Below are 19,540 nucleotides of genomic sequence, written 5' to 3'. Positions count from 1 at the left end.
TTATCCCCTGAAAGCCCTTGGCCCACTTTGCCAAACATGACTGGAACTGTGCTCTGGTTGCATCTGGAGGGTGTTCTAAGGGCCAGAGAGGTTGAATGAATGAGCCCATTCATTCATTTATTCATACATCCATCTCTAATTTATTTATATAAATTTTATATTTATTTTTTTTCTGGCCCTCAAAACCAAGCCAGAGATTTGATGCAGCCCTATGGCCAAAAGGTTTGGAGACCCCTGATCTAGGAGACTGAATTGTATTATTCGATGTAGGGTCCAATCCTATCCAACTTTCCAGTACTGCTGCAGCCATGCCAACATGATGTGCACTGCTTCCTGCAGTGGAAGGCAGTCATGGAGGCCTCCTCAAAGTAAGAAGGCTCAGGGCTGCATTGCAGCTGCACTGGTGCTGGAAAGTTGGATAGGATTAGGCCAGGGGTACTCAAAACCTGGCCCTGGGGCCACTTACAGCCCTGGAGAACTCCCAATCTAGCCCTCAGGGAGCCCCCAGTCTCCAATGAGCCTCTGGCCCTCTGGAGACTTGCTGGAGCCTGTGCTGGCCTGATCCAACTGCTCTCAGCCAACTGTTTGACCTCTTGCGTGAGCTGTGGGACAAGGGCTCCCTTTACTGCTTGCTGTTTCACGTCTGTGATGCAGTAGCAGCAGCAGCAGCAAAGGAAAGGTTGGCCTTGCTTTGTGCAAGGCCTTTTATAGGCCTTGAGCTATCGCAAGACCTTCATTTGTTCATATAAGTTCCGTCTCTAATATATTCATTTATGTAAATTTATTCAAATTTGAAATGTAAATTAATTATTTTTCCCTGGCCCCTGACACAGTGCCAGAGAGATGATGTGGCCCTCCTGCCAAAAACTTTGGACACCCCTGGATTAGGCCTTTAGTGATTTCTAATTCTGTACCTTGTGGCATTAGTAATGATATGTGGTTGGCAGTGTGTTTCTCTACACTGGCACTGAGAGTCATTTGAGGTAATACTTATAAGGAAAAGGAAGATCTAAAAGGTAGAGGGAGGGATGAATTGTGAAATATAGTACTGAAAAGGTAATAGCTAGAGGTGTTCTTAAATGTTTTTATTTTTTTCACATATATCATTTTTTTCAAGTAGGAAAAGTGCAGACAACATTGTTTTTATTCCAAGATCACTTTTTGATAAATTACAATTATTAATTGTTATAGCTGTAAAAGTGTACTAGGTAGGTGGTATCATGTCAGCAGATGCAAACACAGTCATTACCCAATCCAGCCCATTCAGCCCATGGTGACCAATATATAGAGGTGTTTTATTTTTACAGATTTTTGTGGTGTTTTTTTTTTACAAAAATGAGAAGGCAGAAAGTAGTGTTATGTGTTCTTATTTTGTTATCACTGAAAATCAAACCTCTAACCTTAGCGAACAGACACCTTGTAGCTCAAGGGATGCACTGATGTCTGTCATTACTGAAGGAATAAATTGCAATTAGCTAAAACGTTAGAGTGGTACAAGAAAAATATTGCGATACCAGTTTCCCAAATTTGCTCTATACGGTATACCCAGGAAAAGAGTATAATATAATAGCGACTATTGCTAAAAATAGTAGTATAAAATTCTACTGCACTATTCTGCATAATGTACAGAATGGTTCTGACCAAAGAACAAGCCTCTCCTCTAAACTCTGATATATTGTTTTTAAATGTCTTATTTTATATACATATATTTCAGTGTTTTAAGTATGATTTTATTTGTGAGCCGCCTTGAGTGCCCTTTGTTGGGATAGAAAGGCGGAATATAAATTCTATAAATAAATAAATCACTAAGAGCCCAACTGTATCCAAGAGCTATCCTATCCAAAGTAAACCTGAACCACTTGGCCATGGCACTGAGTAGAAATCAGTAAAATGTGGCTTGTAGCTGAATAGCTATATGGGTGGCTCATTATAGCTGTGTCCTGGTTGTGCCCGGAGGGTCCAGGTGCCCCCGCATGGGTTTGAAACCTGCAGATGATGAAATCTGCAGGTACCAAAACAAGACACGGTCCCTCACCAAAGGCTACTGAAAAAACTCCACAATCAGGGAATTAGAGGACAGGTCCTCTCGTGGATTGAGAACTGGTTGGAGGCCAGGAAGCAGAGAGTGTGTGTCAATGGGCAATTTTCACAATGGAGAGAGGTGAAAAGCGGTGTGCCCCAAGGATCTGTCCTGGGACCGGTGCTTTTCAACCTCTTCATAAATGACCTGGAGACAGGGTTGAGCAGTGAAGTGGCTAAGTTTGCAGACGACACCAAACTTTTCCGAGTGGTAAAGACCAGAAGTGATTGTGAGGAGCTCCAGAAGGATCTCTCCAGACTGGCAGAATGGGCAGCAAAATGGCAGATGCGCTTCAATGTCAGTAAGTGTAAAGTCATGCACATTGGGGCAAAAAATCAAAACTTTAGATATAGGCTGATGGGTTCTGAGCTGTCTGTGACAGATCAGGAGAGAGATCTTGGGGTGGTGGTGGACAGGTCGATGAAAGTGTTGACCCAATGTGTGGCGGCAGTGAAGAAGGCCAATTCTATGCTTGGGATCATTAGGAAGGGTATTGAGAACAAAACGGCTAGTATTATAATGCCGTTGTACAAATCTATTGTAAGGCCACACCTGGAGTATTGTGTCCAGTTCTGGTCGCCGCATCTCAAAAAAGACATAGTGGAAATGGAAAAGGTGCAAAAGAGAGCGACTAAGATGATTACGGGGCTGGGGCACCTTCCTTATGAGGAAAGGCTACGGCGTTTGGGCCTCTTCAGCCTAGAAAAGAGACGCTTGAGGGGGGACATGATTGAGACATACAAAATTATGCAGGGAATGGACAGAGTGGATAGGGAGATGCTCTTTACACTCTCACATAATACCAGAACCAGGGGACATCCACTCAAATTGAGTGTTGGGCGGGTTAGGACAGACAAAAGAAAATATTTCTTTACTCAGCGTGTGGTCGGTCTGTGGAACTCCTTGCCACAGGATGTGGTGCTGGCGTCTAGCCTAGACACCTTTAAAAGGGGATTGGACGAGTTTCTGGAGGAAAAATCCATTATGGGGTACAAGCCATGATGTGTATGCGCAACCTCCTGATTTTAGGAATGGGTTAAGTCAGAATGCCAGATGTAGGGGAGGGCACCAGGATGAGGTCTCTTGTTATCTGGTGTGCTCCCTGGGGCATTTGGTGCGCTGCTGTGAGATCCAGGAAGCTGGACTAGATGGGCCTATGGCCTGATCCAGTGGGGCTGTTCTTATGTTCTTATGTTCTTAAGAGATAATGCTGGCCTCCGTGTATTCTGAAACATTGGTTTACAGAAGTCAGTCCCTTCCTTCCAAGTTCTTATTATTACTTGATGTAGAATAGCTTACTGTTGAATTATCTAATGGCAACTTAGCATGAGAGGAGTACTTCTCACCTACTTAGTTTGTTTCATCTCATTGCCACTATTGTAGACATAGTGCTTTTGTCCATTCCCAGGCACATTACATGAAATTCCCAAAGGGTATTACCCTTTCATGAAACCTTAAAAGAATTTTGTTTCTGCTCTGTGACGCATGCATGTCTTAAGCATCCCTGCTAGGTTGATTAAAGGCCCAGTCCTATCCAACTTTGCAGCACTGATGGAATCGCAAATGCAGCCCAAGGTAAGGGAACAAATATTACCTTTCCTTGAGAAGGCCTCTGTGACTGCTCCTCTGCTACAGGATGCAGTGCACGCCCTGTTGGCATGACTACATCAGTGATGGAAAGTTGGATTGGGCCCTAAAAGAGATACTAAGTTTTAGATGTTGGAGTCTGGGCCAGACCCAGATCCCCAACTTACCCTGCTGGGACCAGGCCCAGGGTAAAACCCATCTAAGCAGAGATGCACGCATCTCCCCTGCTGGCTCCCTCACCCTTCACGGAGCGCTGAGCAGGCCTGCTGCACCCACTGGTTCACTGGCTATCTCACATGGTGAGCATCTGCGCTGGCTCTCCTGTCCTTCGTGGAGTGTCAAGTGGGCTTGTTGCGCCTGCTGGCTCGCCAGATATCTCTTGGCTCTGAGAGTGTGCAACGAGCCTTGGCGCAGCTGCGGAGTGCCACTGCGCCGCTGCCAACTGGGTACGCCTCCCTGGCAGGGAACAAAGCAACCTGAGCCTGTGCACCAAGGTGGGGAGACTACCAGGTGTTGCCTCCACGTCCCCTCCTACCCCCGACTTCAGAAGCCAGTGATGGGGCTTAGCTGCACAGATTGTGGATAGGCTGCCATCAGGCCAGGGGAAGGTAGTAGCAAGCAGCATGGTGCCGCTGTTAGTCACAGGGGAGGCTGGAGGCTGGTTGAAAGGGACGCCCTTTTGAGCTGTCCCAGAGAACAGGGAGGAGCCAGGTAAGGAGGGCAGCCCAGATAAAAGGAAGAGAGGCCCATGATGACGGGCAGATGCGTAATGCAAGGCAGATGGCTGGAGTTGAAGCCACTCGTCTGTGAATCGAATCCTTCAGGCTACCACAGGGAGGACGACTCAGGTGATGTGAACCTCCTCCCCCTGACTTGGTTTGAGGCCTCTCTATCTGAGTGTCAACGGGGGAATGCCAGGAACCAGGAAAGAGGGGGCTGCAGGTAGTGCCAACTACTGGCCCCCTTTTAGGTGCAAACCACCCACAACCCCTGGTTGCGGCATTAGAATTGTTTAGTAAGGGAGGACTAGCTGTTCCAAACTTGTTCTGCTACTTTCAGCTTGCACAGGTTGTATAAAGTGGTTCTCAAACCTTTTAGAAGTCCTAGAGCAGTCATGTCCAACTTCGAACAGGTCGTGATCTACTTTTTCTGGCCAAAAGTGCCGGTGATCTACCACCATGAAAATTAAGTTTTAAATTAGTTTCAAATTAAATTTTAACCCAATAAAGTTGGAGGGTCCCCCCCCCCCCCATTTTTAATGAACCTTCTGTGATTTACTTGGATGTGATCAGCTGTTAAGCAAATTAAGCAAAAACAAAACAGACGAAGATCCAGTAAGAACTGCGAGGGGACATGGAAAGTACATTTTTTCTTAAAGTTTTATTGAGTAACAACTTTCTTTAACTTTTATTGAGTAATTTGTGTTAAATTTAGGTCGAGTATTGAGCCAGGCTGATCTTGCACATTCTTTAATATTTTACTCTTGCTCATTAGTGAGATGTCTGAGCCTGCATTTCATCCACCAGCTTTTTGAAGTTGGGTGAATATTGCGTGAGGGCCAGTCTCGGGGAATCCTTGAGATGTTCATCTGTCATGTTGGAACGTTGTGTACTCTTTGTCATTTTCAGATGGGAAAACGCAGATTCACACAAATAAGTTGAACCGAAACATGAGTGTACAGCTTCACTGCATCTTCTCAAGTTGGGAAATTTGTCTCTAGGCACTAGCTTCCAAAATGATTCTTGCTCAGCACGGGTCTTGAGAAAAATGTCATTTTTAAGGGTTAATATTTTGTTTTCAAGAGATGACTTGTTCAATGAGTAATTCTTACTGATAGCAGCTGCAGTTTCTTTAATGTCCACATCTACTTTGAATGGGTATGACAAGTATTCCACAACTGTTCCAATTTTTTTGGAAGGCACAGAATCTATTTTCGAATTCCTGGATAACAGAACAGATTTCTGTCACATACTTCTCGTTCTGAAAAACAAAATTTGGATATTGTCCCAGATGGTCCCTGCGTATTAGGAAAATGATCCAAAGTGTTGTTTGCAAGGTCAGTCATCATTAGCTCAAATTTGCTCTTGTAGGATGAAACTGTACTCATCATCTCGCCAATGCATTTGTTTTTACCTTGTAGTTCAAGGTCCATATCACTTAGTTCGCCTGTAAACTCAGCGAGAAATGCCAGATCACATAACCTCTCCTCATCTTCCAACTCTGCTTGGTCATCTCCCCTTTCCTTCAAAAAACTTCTTATTTCATTCAGCAGATCACAAAATCTTCGCAGAAATTTGTGCCTACTTAGCCACCATACATCTGTGTGCAAAATGATTTCTGCTGCCCCTTCATCAAGAGTAAGATTGAAAAGACGTCTTTGAAGTGATCTTCCGCAAACTGAATTTACAATTTTGAAAGTGATGATCATGACAGTCTTTGTATTGAGTCTCTTGCTTGCCAAAACTTGCTGGTGAATGATGCAGTGGTAAGAAAGGAAATCTGGGAAGTCAGCATGCTATCTACAGAGGGCTGTGAAACCGTTAACCTTACCTGTCATTGCTCTTGCTCCATCAGTAGTGATGGAAACAAGTCTATGCAATGGAAGATTACACTTTGTCACAAAAGAATGGAAAGAACTGAATATTTCCTGACCAGTAGTTCTCCCTTTTAAAGAAATCATTCCAAGTAGTTCTTCTTTAACACTGAAGTCCTCAAAAACCATCCGGATAAAGACTAGTAACTGGGCTATGTCTCTTATGTCTGTAGATTCATCCAGTTGGAGTGGGAAAGCAACACAATTTGAAACATCCTCCAACAATTGTTCAATTGTGTCTCCACACATCTTTTCTATTCGCTGCACAACAGTGTTTCTTGACAATTGTACATCTTGAATAGCAGCTATGATCTTTCTTATTTTTAAATCCTTCAAAAAGATTGTCAGCTGCTTCAAGAAAACAATCTTTTACAAATTCCCCTTCAGTGAAAGGTTTGCATTTCTTTGCGATCAGGTTGCTGACCTTGAAGGATGCTATGGTTGCATTGACCGAATGTGACCTTGGCTTCGCCATCAACTGTTGCTGAGTAACCAATTTCGATTTAAGTTCTTTGATTCAGTTTACGAATTTCACTTTTGGGTGGAAAATCAGCATCAAACTTATTGCTATGCAGAGCCTTATAATGACGTTCCAGATTACCCTTTTTGGGCAAGGATACTGGAGCGTTACAAATTAGACAACAACACTTGTCTTTCACCATGATGAGGAAGTAGTCCATTTCTCATTCATCATGAAAGTGGTAGGTTTTGCTCTTCTTTGAAACACTCTTCTTCGTTATACTGGGGTGGCTGGATGTAAGAAGGCCAAATCTGCTAAGTTAGTATAAACACTGGCTGAATCTGGTCCAAAACTGTCACTGCCCCAAAGTATTAAAGATCAACAGGAACTGAAGACCTCTGGATGATGTGCAATACAAGGACTGGAGATGCCAAAACCACACATGCAGTTCTAAAAGTAAAGTAAGAATTCATCATACTGGCACCAATAATCAAATACCACCAAACAATCATCAAAAAAACTCAAACACCTGTCCAGCAAACCAAATAAAATCAAATACTGCCAAACAAGTTCAAATACCACCACACGCGATTTAATAAATTCTGCACACAGTGTAGAATCAACGCAAAGGCAAGGCGAAATAAAATTGCAGTGTAGAATGAACACAAAGACTAGGCAAAATAAAATTGCAGAGGCAAGCAAAAGTCACAGTGGTTTGAACCAATTTGAAGGCAAGGCATAGGCAAGTTAGAACAAAATTGGAAAAGCCCGCTAAAATCACCAAATTCTTGACACTTTGTTGTGCCTGCCCAAAGACGTTTAATGAAAGCAAACTATAAAGCGACCAACGACCAGCACACAACACAACTAATACGGTAAGTGTATTCGGTTAAAGCCCGGGCGAATGGTTATCACCCGGTATATAACACACTTCTAAGGGGTGTTGGGGCGGGGGCAAGAATGGGTGATTCTGAGAGGCAGGAGACCAGGTGTGATGCCGGGCCTGTGGCATGTCGTTGCAGGGCGCGGGCAGCGGCCCCCTGAGATACCCACAAACTATTGGCATGAAAACAACAAGCGCTCCCAATACACCCGCAGGCAAGATTCCTACAGGCAGGGAAAAAAGACAGGCAAAGGATCAGCAGCGGCGGCAATCCCTCGGCAGACGACCTGCCGGCACGAGCGCTCTCCTAGTGATGGGGTGAGCTGCTGGAGAGATGGAGCCAAGTGGGGCTGGCGATCTATCTCTGACCCCACAGCGATCTAGATCTACCTGTTGGACATGCCTGCCCTAGAGGCTTCTACCTGATTTATGAATGCGAAGCAGTGTGGCTGTAATGGTGATTGGGCAGCAGTGCTCCTCCCTGTGGCAGCTTGTTTAACCCTTGATGCACATAACTTAATCTGCTCTGTCAGTTTCGCAAACCGCTAAAAATTGGGTAATGACCTACTGGTGGGTCCTGGACTCTCCGTTTCAGAACCACTGGATGGTTCATTGAATTCATGGAGACATAAATAATACTGATATTATGTGATTGTTTAGCAGTTCATTTATGCGTACATAAGAAGAATAGAGTTTTAGCACAGAAATTTCTATCAGTTTATTGAAGTCATGGGATACATATTTTGAATTCTTGGGTGTCTCCTGAAGAACCTTTAATTTATTTGTTAGGTTTGGTTGAGTAAATGGACTGGAGAGCCTTTGGCTGCAAAAAGTCATGGGAATTTATAAGTATAGGAACTTTCTTCTAAATGACCAACCCTGATCAAGAGAAGAAATCATGACCGGGCTCATAAATTGTTCTCCAACCTGATTGCAATACCTGCAAACACATAGTGTGGCTTTTCTTAAATAAGCTTGTGCGTATTTTGACTCTTCAACATATTGAATGGGAGATGTGTATTTTAAATAGAATGCTGGAGAGAAAAGAAGCACTTGCAATAAATTATCACTTTATTTGGTAGCATAAATGCTCCTGACTATTGTAGAATGGGATGAGATAGAAATTTAGGGTCTCAGCTAGGTTAACGGAAATGGAGCATAATACATAAAGAAATTAGATCTTCTGCCCCTGCTAACTGGGTAAGAGGCACTCTTTAAAGTGAGCGCTCCTCTTTTATTTAGTAGGGAGAGAGTAACTGGCCCTCTTTACCCCAGCAGTGTCTCTTCTAGTGCTGTCTGCTGGTGTTTTGCATCTTTTAGATCAGGGGTGTCCAAAGTTTTTGGCAGGAGGGCCATATCATCTCTCTGACACTGTGTCGGGGGCTGGGGAAAAAAAGAATTAATTTGCATTTAAAATTTGAATAAATTTACATATGTTTACATAAATGTATATATTAAAGATGAACTTATATGAATGAATGAAGGTCTTGCAATAGCTCAAGGCCTATAAAAGGCCTTGTACAAAACAAGGCTGGCCTTTCCTTTGCTGCTGCTACTGCATCACAAATGTGAAACAGCAAGCAGTGGAGGGAGCCCTCATCCCACAGCTCATGCAAGAGGTCAAATAATAATAATAATAATAATACAGGTATTTCTATACCGCCTTTCTTGGTCCTCAGATTTCTCCTTTGACTTTATTCAAGGCAGTTTACATAGGCAGGCAATTTTTAAATCCCCGTAGGGATTTTTACAATTTGAAAGAAGGTTTCTATCTTTCAAGAAACCACAACGTTCAGATGTTTCTTTCTTGATCTGGTCGCATATTCTGGCCTCCATCCTCCCGTGCTCAGAGCAGATGGAATAGCTCGGCTCAGCTTGTCAGCTGCTTCAAGGTCGAACGGTGCCGGTGGCCTTGAACTGGCGACCTTCGGATGTTATCTTCAGGCAAATGGAGGCTCAACCCTCTAGACCAGACCCTCCTGGTCAAACAGTCACACTCATGTTGACAGCAGTTGCGTTGGGCCAGTGTGGGCTCCAGCAAATCTCTGGAGGACCAGAGGCTTCTTGGAGACTGGGGGCTCCCTGAGGGCCACATTGGGAGTCCTTAAGGGCCGCAAGTGGCCCCAGGGCAGGGGTTTGGGCACCCCTGTTTTAGATTGTGAGCCCTTTTGGGAAAGGGAGCCATTTGTTATTTGATTTTTCTCTGTAAACTGCTTTGTGAACTTTTTGTGGAAAAGCAGTATCTAAATACTGTTAGTAATAATGTGTTCTATTAAATCTTTATTATTGGCATCCTTCAGTCTCGAAGACTATGGTATCGCGCTCTGAATAGTGTTCTGGAACAGAATGTCCTCTCCAGTGCGTGAAGCCTGGGTAAAGTAGATATGGAGGATAGACTGTTTCCCATGCAGCAAATCCCCCCTCTCCACGTCGCTGAAATGGTCCAATGGAAAGGCAGAAGCCAGTACAGTTGGTTCCAGCGGCGTCGCAGGAGTTGTTAGAACGTGACTGTGTCCAGCCATGAACTGCCTCAAGGACTCTGGCTCCGGATTTTGCCTTGAGGTTGACTCCTGAAGCCTTTTCCATAACTGGATGTAGCCACAAGGCAGTGGAGGTTTGGGATCAGAGTTTTCCTTCTCTCAGAAGAGCTGCCTTCCCAGGCTGATGAGTCCCATCAACCCAGTGGCTGTTTAGTCGCCTCTTACGACAAGTACAGCCAAACCGAGGGCCTATTCTTATCCCCAGCCCCCAGGGGAATCTATTAAATTCTATTTAATCAGAAACTTCTGATTACTTAAACTTCTATTAAATCAGCAAGATGCAAATCATAACGCAATCTGTCAATGGCATATAACTCCAACCTGGTTGAGTAGAATTTTTGACACAGATGTCTTTGTTGGAAATGTCACACATGCGGATTACACACATGCATGTAAAAAAAAAAAAGAACAAACTTAATGGAAATTAATAATGAGAAAGATTAAACAAATAATGGGTTTGCCTTTGATTTTTTTCTCTAGTATTTATCCTAATTTAAATAAATGTGAGGGTCCTCTGTGCTTTTGTGAAATATGCTTAGAGCCGCAAAAATTGTATTGATTAGGTACAGAGAAAAGTCGAAGATGTCAGCTGTAAATAAATGGCCATTGAAGGTTCCTGATATTATGGAGATGGATAAGTTGACTTAATGTGTTGAAAGAATGCGATGTTTAATACAGGGATGTATGAAAAATCAAAACCCTTTTAATATTGGTGTACCACCCATGATGAGTATTACTTGGAACATAATATTTTTTGGTATAGTGCATGTGGTGTTTCTCTTGCTCTTTTATGCAACATATCTTCTTTGTTTTGTTCTCTGATATGTTTTGTAAAAAAAAAAAAATTAGGGCATGTGAAATAATTTTTGATTATACACACCTACACTATTACACTTATTCTTTACTCTGGTCTCAAGCAATCCCTTTGTTTTTTTAAAGAGTAATTAGTGGCAATACTTTCTTTTATATAGCTGTGTTAGGATTCATTTCTCTCCTATGATGTTTGTGGGCTTGCCATGTCTTGATTCTGTATCTGTTTTGAACCAGGATCTCCCAGAAAAGATTTTAAAGAGTATGGTTTATAGTATGTCATTAAACTCCAATTTGATTAAAGATTTTTATTTAGTGCTTGAACATGGGACTTGCAAAATATGTGAATAAATGCTGCAGAAATTCTTTGTACATCCTTCCCTCATTATCCATATTTAATTCGTTCTTGAAAAAAAACCTATATATTGAAAATCCAGATGAGTATAATTGTTACATTAATTTCAATGGGAAAAATTTCTAACTCACCCCAAAGCCATTCCATGGTCACCCTAAATGCCTAGTATCATAAAGAAAAAAGTTGTATGGCATGATAAAATAAATTAAACAATAATTAATTACAGCATCAATACAGTCTTAAAGTCGATGAGTTCTAGAATGTTTCAGGTGTTCTAGCATCACATAATGAGGTTTAGCACTTCAAGGTTTCATTGCAAACTTCGAGCAACTCTCTTACGTTTCACCCAGTTTTCTACTTTTCCCATTGATGAGTTCATCTTTTCCTGTCCTTGAGGAGCCATGGTCACAGTAATTTGTAGAAAAACAGCTCAAAAACAGAGGTACCTTAAAAAGGAGTGTGTAATGCACATGCCTTGAAGCATGGGGTTGTGCTATCTATCAGGATGTTCAACTTCCAAGACATGCTCTGTTGTCCAAGGGTACAGAAGAGCGCTTTCTCTAAAGTCTGAAGCGTGCCCAAGAAAGGGGTCACTTTTGGACTTCTACTAGGGGAAGAAATCCAAAACTTTATCTGACCTCCTGGAACTCCTTCCTGGGTTAAAGGCAGATTAATCCCTTTCTCTGTTGCCAGAGAGAAGGTCTCCCCATTGGGTAAAATGAGAAGTAGATATTGATTCCTTATAGACCTTGCCCCCCCCCCTCGTTCCTGGACCAATATTGGTCTGGATGAAGATGGATGGTCTCAATATGCCCAGTATGGATAAATGAAAATCCTTACAGCAAATGAGGGAAGAGTGTATTTTCAGTTGGTTAAGTATCCTGTTCTCATAAATACCTTATTGAATGTCTCTTCCCAATTCTTAAGTGGCCAAGCTAAATGTCAAGATAATTTCTGTTCCTGGGGGTTGAGTAGTGCAAAGTCCCACTCTGTGTAGTTAAGATTTGGTGTCCATATAGAATAATTTTGAAAATGTTTTAACAGCTAAGCTTTTAGTCATTTAATATTTGCTAATACAGTCAATATTTTGAGTGTGAAATAAAGGCATGCAAGTTGAAACCTATGAAAAGTTGTTGTTTTTGTCAGTGGAAGAAGGCAGCACATTCATGAAATATGTTCTGCAGTCGTTATCAGACGTTGTTCAACCCATTATATCTTTGAGAGAACCCCTTCCCTCCTCACAAGGATCTGTGTAGTTTTTTCAAAACTTAGTAACGTAGCCTTTCTTCTATGTTTCTCCATATCCCCCTCAGAGGGCCACATTAGTTTGGGATAGTTTAAAGGTCCTAAGTACTTGTCATGGAAAAACAGGAAGTAAAAATGTTTAGCTTAGTTTTTAAGGTGTTGTAGCCTCAAGTATCCACTATAGTGGCTCTCCCCCATCCTGTGTTTCCTCTCCCTACTCCACAGCTGGGTAGCATCACTTGCTGCAATTTCAGGTACTACTTACTGCCTGTACTGGGTCTCCTTCAACTCTTCTTTCTTTATGTGGTGAGGTTTTTGTTTCTGGTGAGTAGGATTGTAGCCTAACTAAACACAATGGGCTTACTTCTGAGTAAAATAAATAACACTGTTTTCAAACACCTGAAGTTATGTTTCGGGTAGAGTGCCTGATGAGAGGGAAAAATACTGAACCCAGAATGTTACTATGAGGTTTTTTCTTCTTTTTCCTCAAATATTACTTTTCCACCCAGCTTCCACCACCTCTATACTGCCCAGCAGACAAATGTTGGCTCACATTCTATTCTTTTGAACTCTCCAGGTTTGTTTGAACAATGTGTGCTCAGTAAATTGAAACTAAGATTCTGACTGTAATTGGCCTTTAAGGAGGAATTTTTGGGTCACATGGAAGCAAGTCTTGGAATTGTTCATAGTTTGCTCTAATGACAGTGTTAAATACCTTAATGTTGCATCCATATGCTGTCTAGTAATATCGTCTTGTTGGATCTTGACTACCGATTTGGCATTTAGCAGTCATTTGTTTTAGAATTTCTTTTCATATGCTAACATGTTCAGTCTAAAAATTTAGTAAATTGCATTGATCTATGCTAGTTTATAGCTTATAAATAAGATTAATTATGAAGCCTTTATTCATTGACTTATGGTTATACTGTAATATTTGTTTTGCTTTGCAGATATCTGATCTACCAAGTAAGGCTCTTTACTGTTGCAACTCAAGAAAAGGGAGATGTTCAAGAACAACCAGCTTCAGCTATCCGGAGCAAGCAGGCACAGCATTTTGATTGGGCATTGAATAAACTGGATAGTTCTGTCAGAAGAACTGGGCGCATTACTAAATCCCTTCTATTAAGAATATTCCATGATGTGTGCAGAACAGGTATAGAGTTGTCTTCTTAATGAGTGTTACTTTGATCCAATTTTGGTTTTTACTAAACTCCAGTTTGTTTATACTTTTATTATTTTTCATTAATGTGTAATGTCTAAAACACATTAAGAAAGTTACTTTTTAAATATTTTATCTAATGGTTCAGAGACTGCAATTAGAACTTGAATCCCGTTTGTTAGAACTGCAGATGTAACTTGTAAAAATTTTATTTGGTTATAGGGTACGGACATGCTAAAAGCTTCCATGTAACATTAGGAGTGCAATTTGCATTGGAAGTAACTGAAACGTCTGCCTTAAAGTGCAGTTTTGCACTTCGTACTCATGGAACCTTATTGATAAAATCACCTCCTCCATCAGCTGTCCTTCAGACAATATGCTGTATATCTGCAGGGCAATTCAACTACATTCAAAGCCCCCTCCTGTCTTCAACATCAATATCTAGTAACTCGTTCTTCTCTGAGTGCTCCAATATATACTGAATATACTGAGACAAGAACAAAGCTGCATGTAGGTCTTAGGGATGAGCCAGCAACAGGATGCTGTTGTAAGGTGGCCTCAATTGCATTTGGCCTTGCCAAGCTGCAGTGTATTTGAGGTAGCAGCTGTACTCTGTACACAAGCCTGTCTGCCCTCTGCAAGTTCCATGCTACGTTTTTATTTACTCTTCATAGTTTACTGGTATTGAATCAAATTGAATGCTAGCCATGGATGTTTAGGGCACAATCCTATATTGCGCTAACAGGCAGGCCAGGAGGCCTGGACTGTGTACAGCACAAGATAGGGTCCCGAACTGGCTCAGCCAAAGGTAAGGAGCAACTCTTTTCCTTAGCCCTGGTTAAGTCACTGCAGTCCTAATGGGTCTCCTCAGACTTGTATCACCTCCTGAGATGGCATAAGTCTGAGGAGAGTGGAGTGGCTTGAAGCTGTTCAGCGCTGCTTGGGAATGGGGGTTGGGATTCAGCATAAGAGCTGGGTCCCAGCCCAGCCTCCTGCTCTCTGCCTGCCCGCTCCCGGGACAGCCCTCTGCCCGCCCTCCCCTTGCCCCAGATTCAGCCTCTGCGGGCTGGTGTGTGTCCCAGCCCAGTTGACTCATGAAGAGGCGCAAATGTGCATTATGGTCCAAGGGTGCCTTAGGATTGTGCCCTTAGTTGCATAAGAGGACTGGTTACCCTGCCTGGGCATGCACATCCCATGCACAAAGAAAAGTGCAGTCATCCGGTTCAGGAAGGCCTTTGTGAACATTCTGATGTCAGTGGGGATGTGGGTCCATATCTACCCTGATTACACCAACAGAAAGCCACTTGTATTAATGAATATGCTTTACTGGATTTGGGGCAAGTTGACTTTGGTACGTGTGTTGCTGTTTCTTAGTTTTTTCAAGAAGTCAAAAGGAAAAAAGGGATATGAAAAAGTCTTATAAAAATCAATATTGAATTTGTGGAGGTTTTTTCTAACCCATATTCGAAGCTTTTATTTTTAGTATGTAGTGAGCTACCGCCAGGTTATGGTAGTCCATTAGGATAACAGTTAGGATTACACCATTTCTGGAAGTTGAACATTTACTGCATAGGACTGCATGATCTATCAACAGGGTTAGCATTGGGTTGATATGGAGCAGCAAGGTATCTCCCCTTTTAAACAGATTGCACTTGGTATTCTTTTTTTCCTCATCTCTGACGCCGCTTCATCTATTATCTGTTTATAAACATGGAAATAATCTTCATATAGAGAGCTACATGTATGCTGTAATTTGCTGGGCAGCTGGAACCCATCTTTTATGAACTGGGCAAACTGTTTACTCACCTTGAATGGAGTTTCACTTTCTTGCCCTGGTGTGTTTTCATATCTATAGTGTGTGTACCAGAGTATAATATACTGGATTCAATTACTGTATGAGATTTTTTGCTCTATTTGCACTACTGATCCCATCATGTCATGTTACGTTGCTTAAAGCACAATTTTGTTGGCCTACCTGCTTAAATGAATCTGCTTGGTCAACCTTTCAAAATGGCTAATGTAATTTAAAACAGTGGTACACAAATGCAAAAGAAAGATGGTAAAATGGATGCTAAACAGTCACTAATTCACAGTATCGGCATAAACAAAAGTATGAAATGGCCTTATGTGGAGTCAGGCCATTGATCCATCTATCTCAGTATTGCCCTAGTGACTGGCAGTGGCTCTGCAGGGTTCTTTCCCAGCCCTACCTGAAGGTGTCAGAGATTGAACTGAAGACTTTCTGCATGCAGAGCAAGTGTTCTACTCCTGAGCAATTGGACTCCATTCCTTTCTAGAAGGTCTGGGTAAATAAAAGCTCTTTGGTTTGCATCGGGAAGACATCAAGATAAATTCCCTAAGTTCATCATACCTGCGCTCAAAATTTGTACAGTTATACTGGAAACCCCCTGTCACTCACAAACCATGGATCTGATGCAAAACAAGCTCAGCTACACGTTCTTATTACTATACATGTTTGGTTTTCAGTAGTGTTGGGGTTAAGCTAGATTTATGTTTGCTCGCATCTGTATCACAAATGAACACATACCTGCTCTGTTTGAACTACCTCCATACAGGTCACTGTACTGTGCCTGACCCATCTTCATATATTTTGCTTTGATGTTTTGGTTAGTGCAAGGCCTGTAACAAGCCACTAATGTATGCAAAAGAATTGATGCTTCTAGTTCTGAAATATCATGTTGAACATGTCCAATGCATAAATGTGTTAATGCTTTCTATCTGCCAGTTGGGACACTTAAGTACCTCTGTGTTACAAAGGTTGATCTACAGCGGTTTTTCTGTTATCAAGGGGAAAATGTGACTATTCCTATCTGAAATCTCTGAAAGCTAAGGTGAATCTTTATTGAGGTTTAAAAAACATCTGCTTGTCTTCTAGGACGGTGGTCTGCTTATATCACAGTTCTAAATATTGTACTTTTTCTGATTCAGGGTATCCAAGTAGCAACCAGGCCCTGCTGCTGCTGAGAAGCTGTGGTTCATTGTTGCCTGAGTTACCTCCACCTGAGAGGACAGAACTTTCCCATACCATATGGACCAGACTAAAAGATCTGGGTATGACTGTTCATTTAACTAAAATTATCATATAGGGATCTTTTTTAGTGTGTGCTATATTTTTCTTCTGAAGTAAGAGCTAATGGAATGTTAGAACTACATTATACTAAAAGCCAAGTGGGCATATTCAAAGAGATTCTGAGAGCTATACTGACATCTAGGGGTGGACGTGAATAATAAAATGAAACCTTACCTTTGTTTATATCTTTTAATGCCCTTCTTGCTACTATTAAGAGCAATACTCTTATTGTAATATTTTTTGTATTTACCTTTGTTAGTATTATATTATTATTATTAGATAAAATTTAAGTACAGTATCCAGGTGTCCCAGTTGATCTGGCTAGTAATAGTTCTTAAAGTTTTGTATTAGGATGTAGATATTAAATGATTATTGGAAACATTAATTTTGAATTTCTTAGGCTCAGATCAGATATGTAGGGGTGCCCCAGTATCCGCAAGGGTTCCGTTCAGTTTCTGAGCCCCCTGCAGTTACTCCAGAGGGTTCTTTGAGCCCAGTAGAGGCTACAGACATTGGTCTGACACAGAGCCTGAGAAGGCAAAAAATGCAACCTCTGGTTTTTTTGTAAAATTGGAAGTAACATTTTTAATGCCTTATGAGGCATTAGGATGGCTAGGGAAATGGGGGGAGGCAGGCTGCGGACCTGATCTGCAAATAGGTGATACTGCAGATACAGGATCCATGGATGGGGGGTCCTCTTGTAGTGCCAAAAAGTGGTTTTATATTAAGTGAACAAGATTGATGCTTGTGCGTTTTTCCTGGCCTTACTTCTAGTATAGCGGCTATTGTTTGTAATTAATCCAAATGAGGTGAACCAGAATTTGAAATTATGGATTGAATGTGGTTTGTAATTGTGGGTTGTGGCTAAGCAATGGTTTGTACAAACCATTGTTTGCCTAGTTTGGATGTAACCGACATGGTTTGCTGCTAACCTGCAATTAATAGTGTAAATCACTGCGTGGTTGATGAACACAAAGTATATTATTTATCTTGCAAGCTAGTTTGGAGGATCTTGAACTTTCTATTTATAAAACGTGTGCTTTCAGGCAGTGTTCAGCAAATCTACAGCTAACCTGCAGTTTGATGAGAACCCAGCACAGCAGATGTATTTGTGAAACACATGTTATTTTCAGGCTTTGAATTACATGGAAGTACACTGCACTAGTAGATGTAACTGTGTCAGTTTTCAGAAATGTGGAGGTCTTAATCACTGTGCTTATGCTTTGTTGAAACATTTGCAATGCTCATTTTAAGTGTTCAGTTAGATTATAATGCATTTTAATTGCTCTTTATAATCTCTTGTTTAGGTGTTGTTTATGATGTAAGCCATTATAATGCTTTGCTGAAGGTCTATCTTCAGAATGAACATACGTTTTCGCCAACTGAATTCTTAACAAAAATGGAGGATGCTAATGTTCAGCCCAATCGAGTAGGTAGTTCTAAATCCACTCCACCCCACACTCTACCCCACTGTCACCACTTGATTGAAAAACAATTTTAATTTTCACCCTCTGTTTTTCAGGTCACATATCAGCGACTGATTGCTGCCTATTGCAGCAAGGGAGATATTGATGGTGCCAGGTACTGTTTTTGCATACATGTGTTAAATACACCTAAAAATGTATCCTAAAAACACTAAATTTGAGTTCAAAAGTTAAAGAATTTTGAAAAAAACGGAAGTGCTGTTTTGCCTGGCACTTAGCATTATCAAATAGTTGTAGTTCCTCTGAAAAGAAAAGGTTGAAATTAGGTTGGTTCAAAATTAGCATTCAAAAACAGCAGTCTTGACCATTAGGTAATTCAGAAATAGTCTTGAAATTGTAACTGTCAGCATGGATGGGCAGTAGAATGAACATTACTACATGAAATGAAAAATTAAAGGCTTGGAAGTGTTACAGAACTGTTTAAGAGTATTATGGACCCTCCCTCTTCTTGTACGATACTACCCATTCCTTAAATCACCTACAAAAATCCTGCTCTGTGTTCCTTCTCCCCTTAAAGGGGTGAAGGGCAGTGACACAGAGCAAACCCGTTTTAGTGGCAGCAGTTGGGTTGTAAAGTTCTTCCTCCCTCCCCCCAGAAGACTTGTAGTGCCCTTTCTCTACTAGTTTTCAGGTGTTACAGAAACATGTGTGGGATTTGTTGAAATTTTTTTATTCTTATTAACTTTTGATTTATGACCATCCCCTTACTTGACTTGTATGGGTCAAAAACTCTAGAGAAATGCCCTAATTAATTAAAATTAACATTTGTTGGTAGTTTCCTATTAAATTGAAAGTGTGATTGTTGGACTGGGAGGAATAAAGTATTAAAAGTACATGTTTAGCAAAAACAGTATATTTCTTAAAACATTGTATTAAGCATGTTTGTATTTAAAATGGATAATCCACAGCTCCTATATAATATAGTACTGCAAATCATAGATGTTTGTCATGTCCAAAAATATGAGTTCAATAAATCTTCCTCCATTTCTCTTTAGAGTACATTGGTCAGTATATGATACAACATCTTTTCTGAAAAACAATATAACTGACTTTGTTTTTTGCCTTGCAGCAAGATCCTTGGTTTTATGAAAAGCAAAGAGCTCCCAATCACAGAGTCTGTATTCAGCGCCCTTGTGACCGGCCATGCCAAAGCTGGGTAATTTGCAGTCCAGTTTTTTATTCTTAAATTCCTGTTTCATCCAAATACATCTAGGAAATGTAATGTTTAAATTGTTACAGTAGTGCAGTTTTTG

At 41.2% G+C, this 19,540-nt stretch overlaps 1 protein-coding gene across 2 annotated transcripts in view; it reads left to right on the top strand.

Moving 5' to 3' along the window:
- LRPPRC (leucine rich pentatricopeptide repeat containing) overlaps window positions 1–19,540 on the top strand; it is a 146,827-nt gene that overhangs the window by 10,308 nt on the left and 116,979 nt on the right. For both annotated transcript variants that reach the window (XM_066624545.1, XM_066624552.1), the window contains exons 2-6: window positions 13,504–13,706; window positions 16,662–16,784; window positions 18,111–18,232; window positions 18,326–18,384; window positions 19,357–19,443. In XM_066624545.1, the coding sequence (XP_066480642.1) occupies window positions 13,504–13,706; window positions 16,662–16,784; window positions 18,111–18,232; window positions 18,326–18,384; window positions 19,357–19,443 (594 nt within the window). The remainder of the gene's footprint in view (window positions 1–13,503; window positions 13,707–16,661; window positions 16,785–18,110; window positions 18,233–18,325; window positions 18,385–19,356; window positions 19,444–19,540) is intronic.

The sequence above is a fragment of the Tiliqua scincoides genome, chromosome 1 (assembly GCF_035046505.1).
Source record: "Tiliqua scincoides isolate rTilSci1 chromosome 1, rTilSci1.hap2, whole genome shotgun sequence".
Lineage (NCBI taxonomy): Eukaryota > Metazoa > Chordata > Lepidosauria > Squamata > Scincidae > Tiliqua > Tiliqua scincoides.
This window is presented reverse-complemented; position numbering and strand designations above follow the sequence as displayed.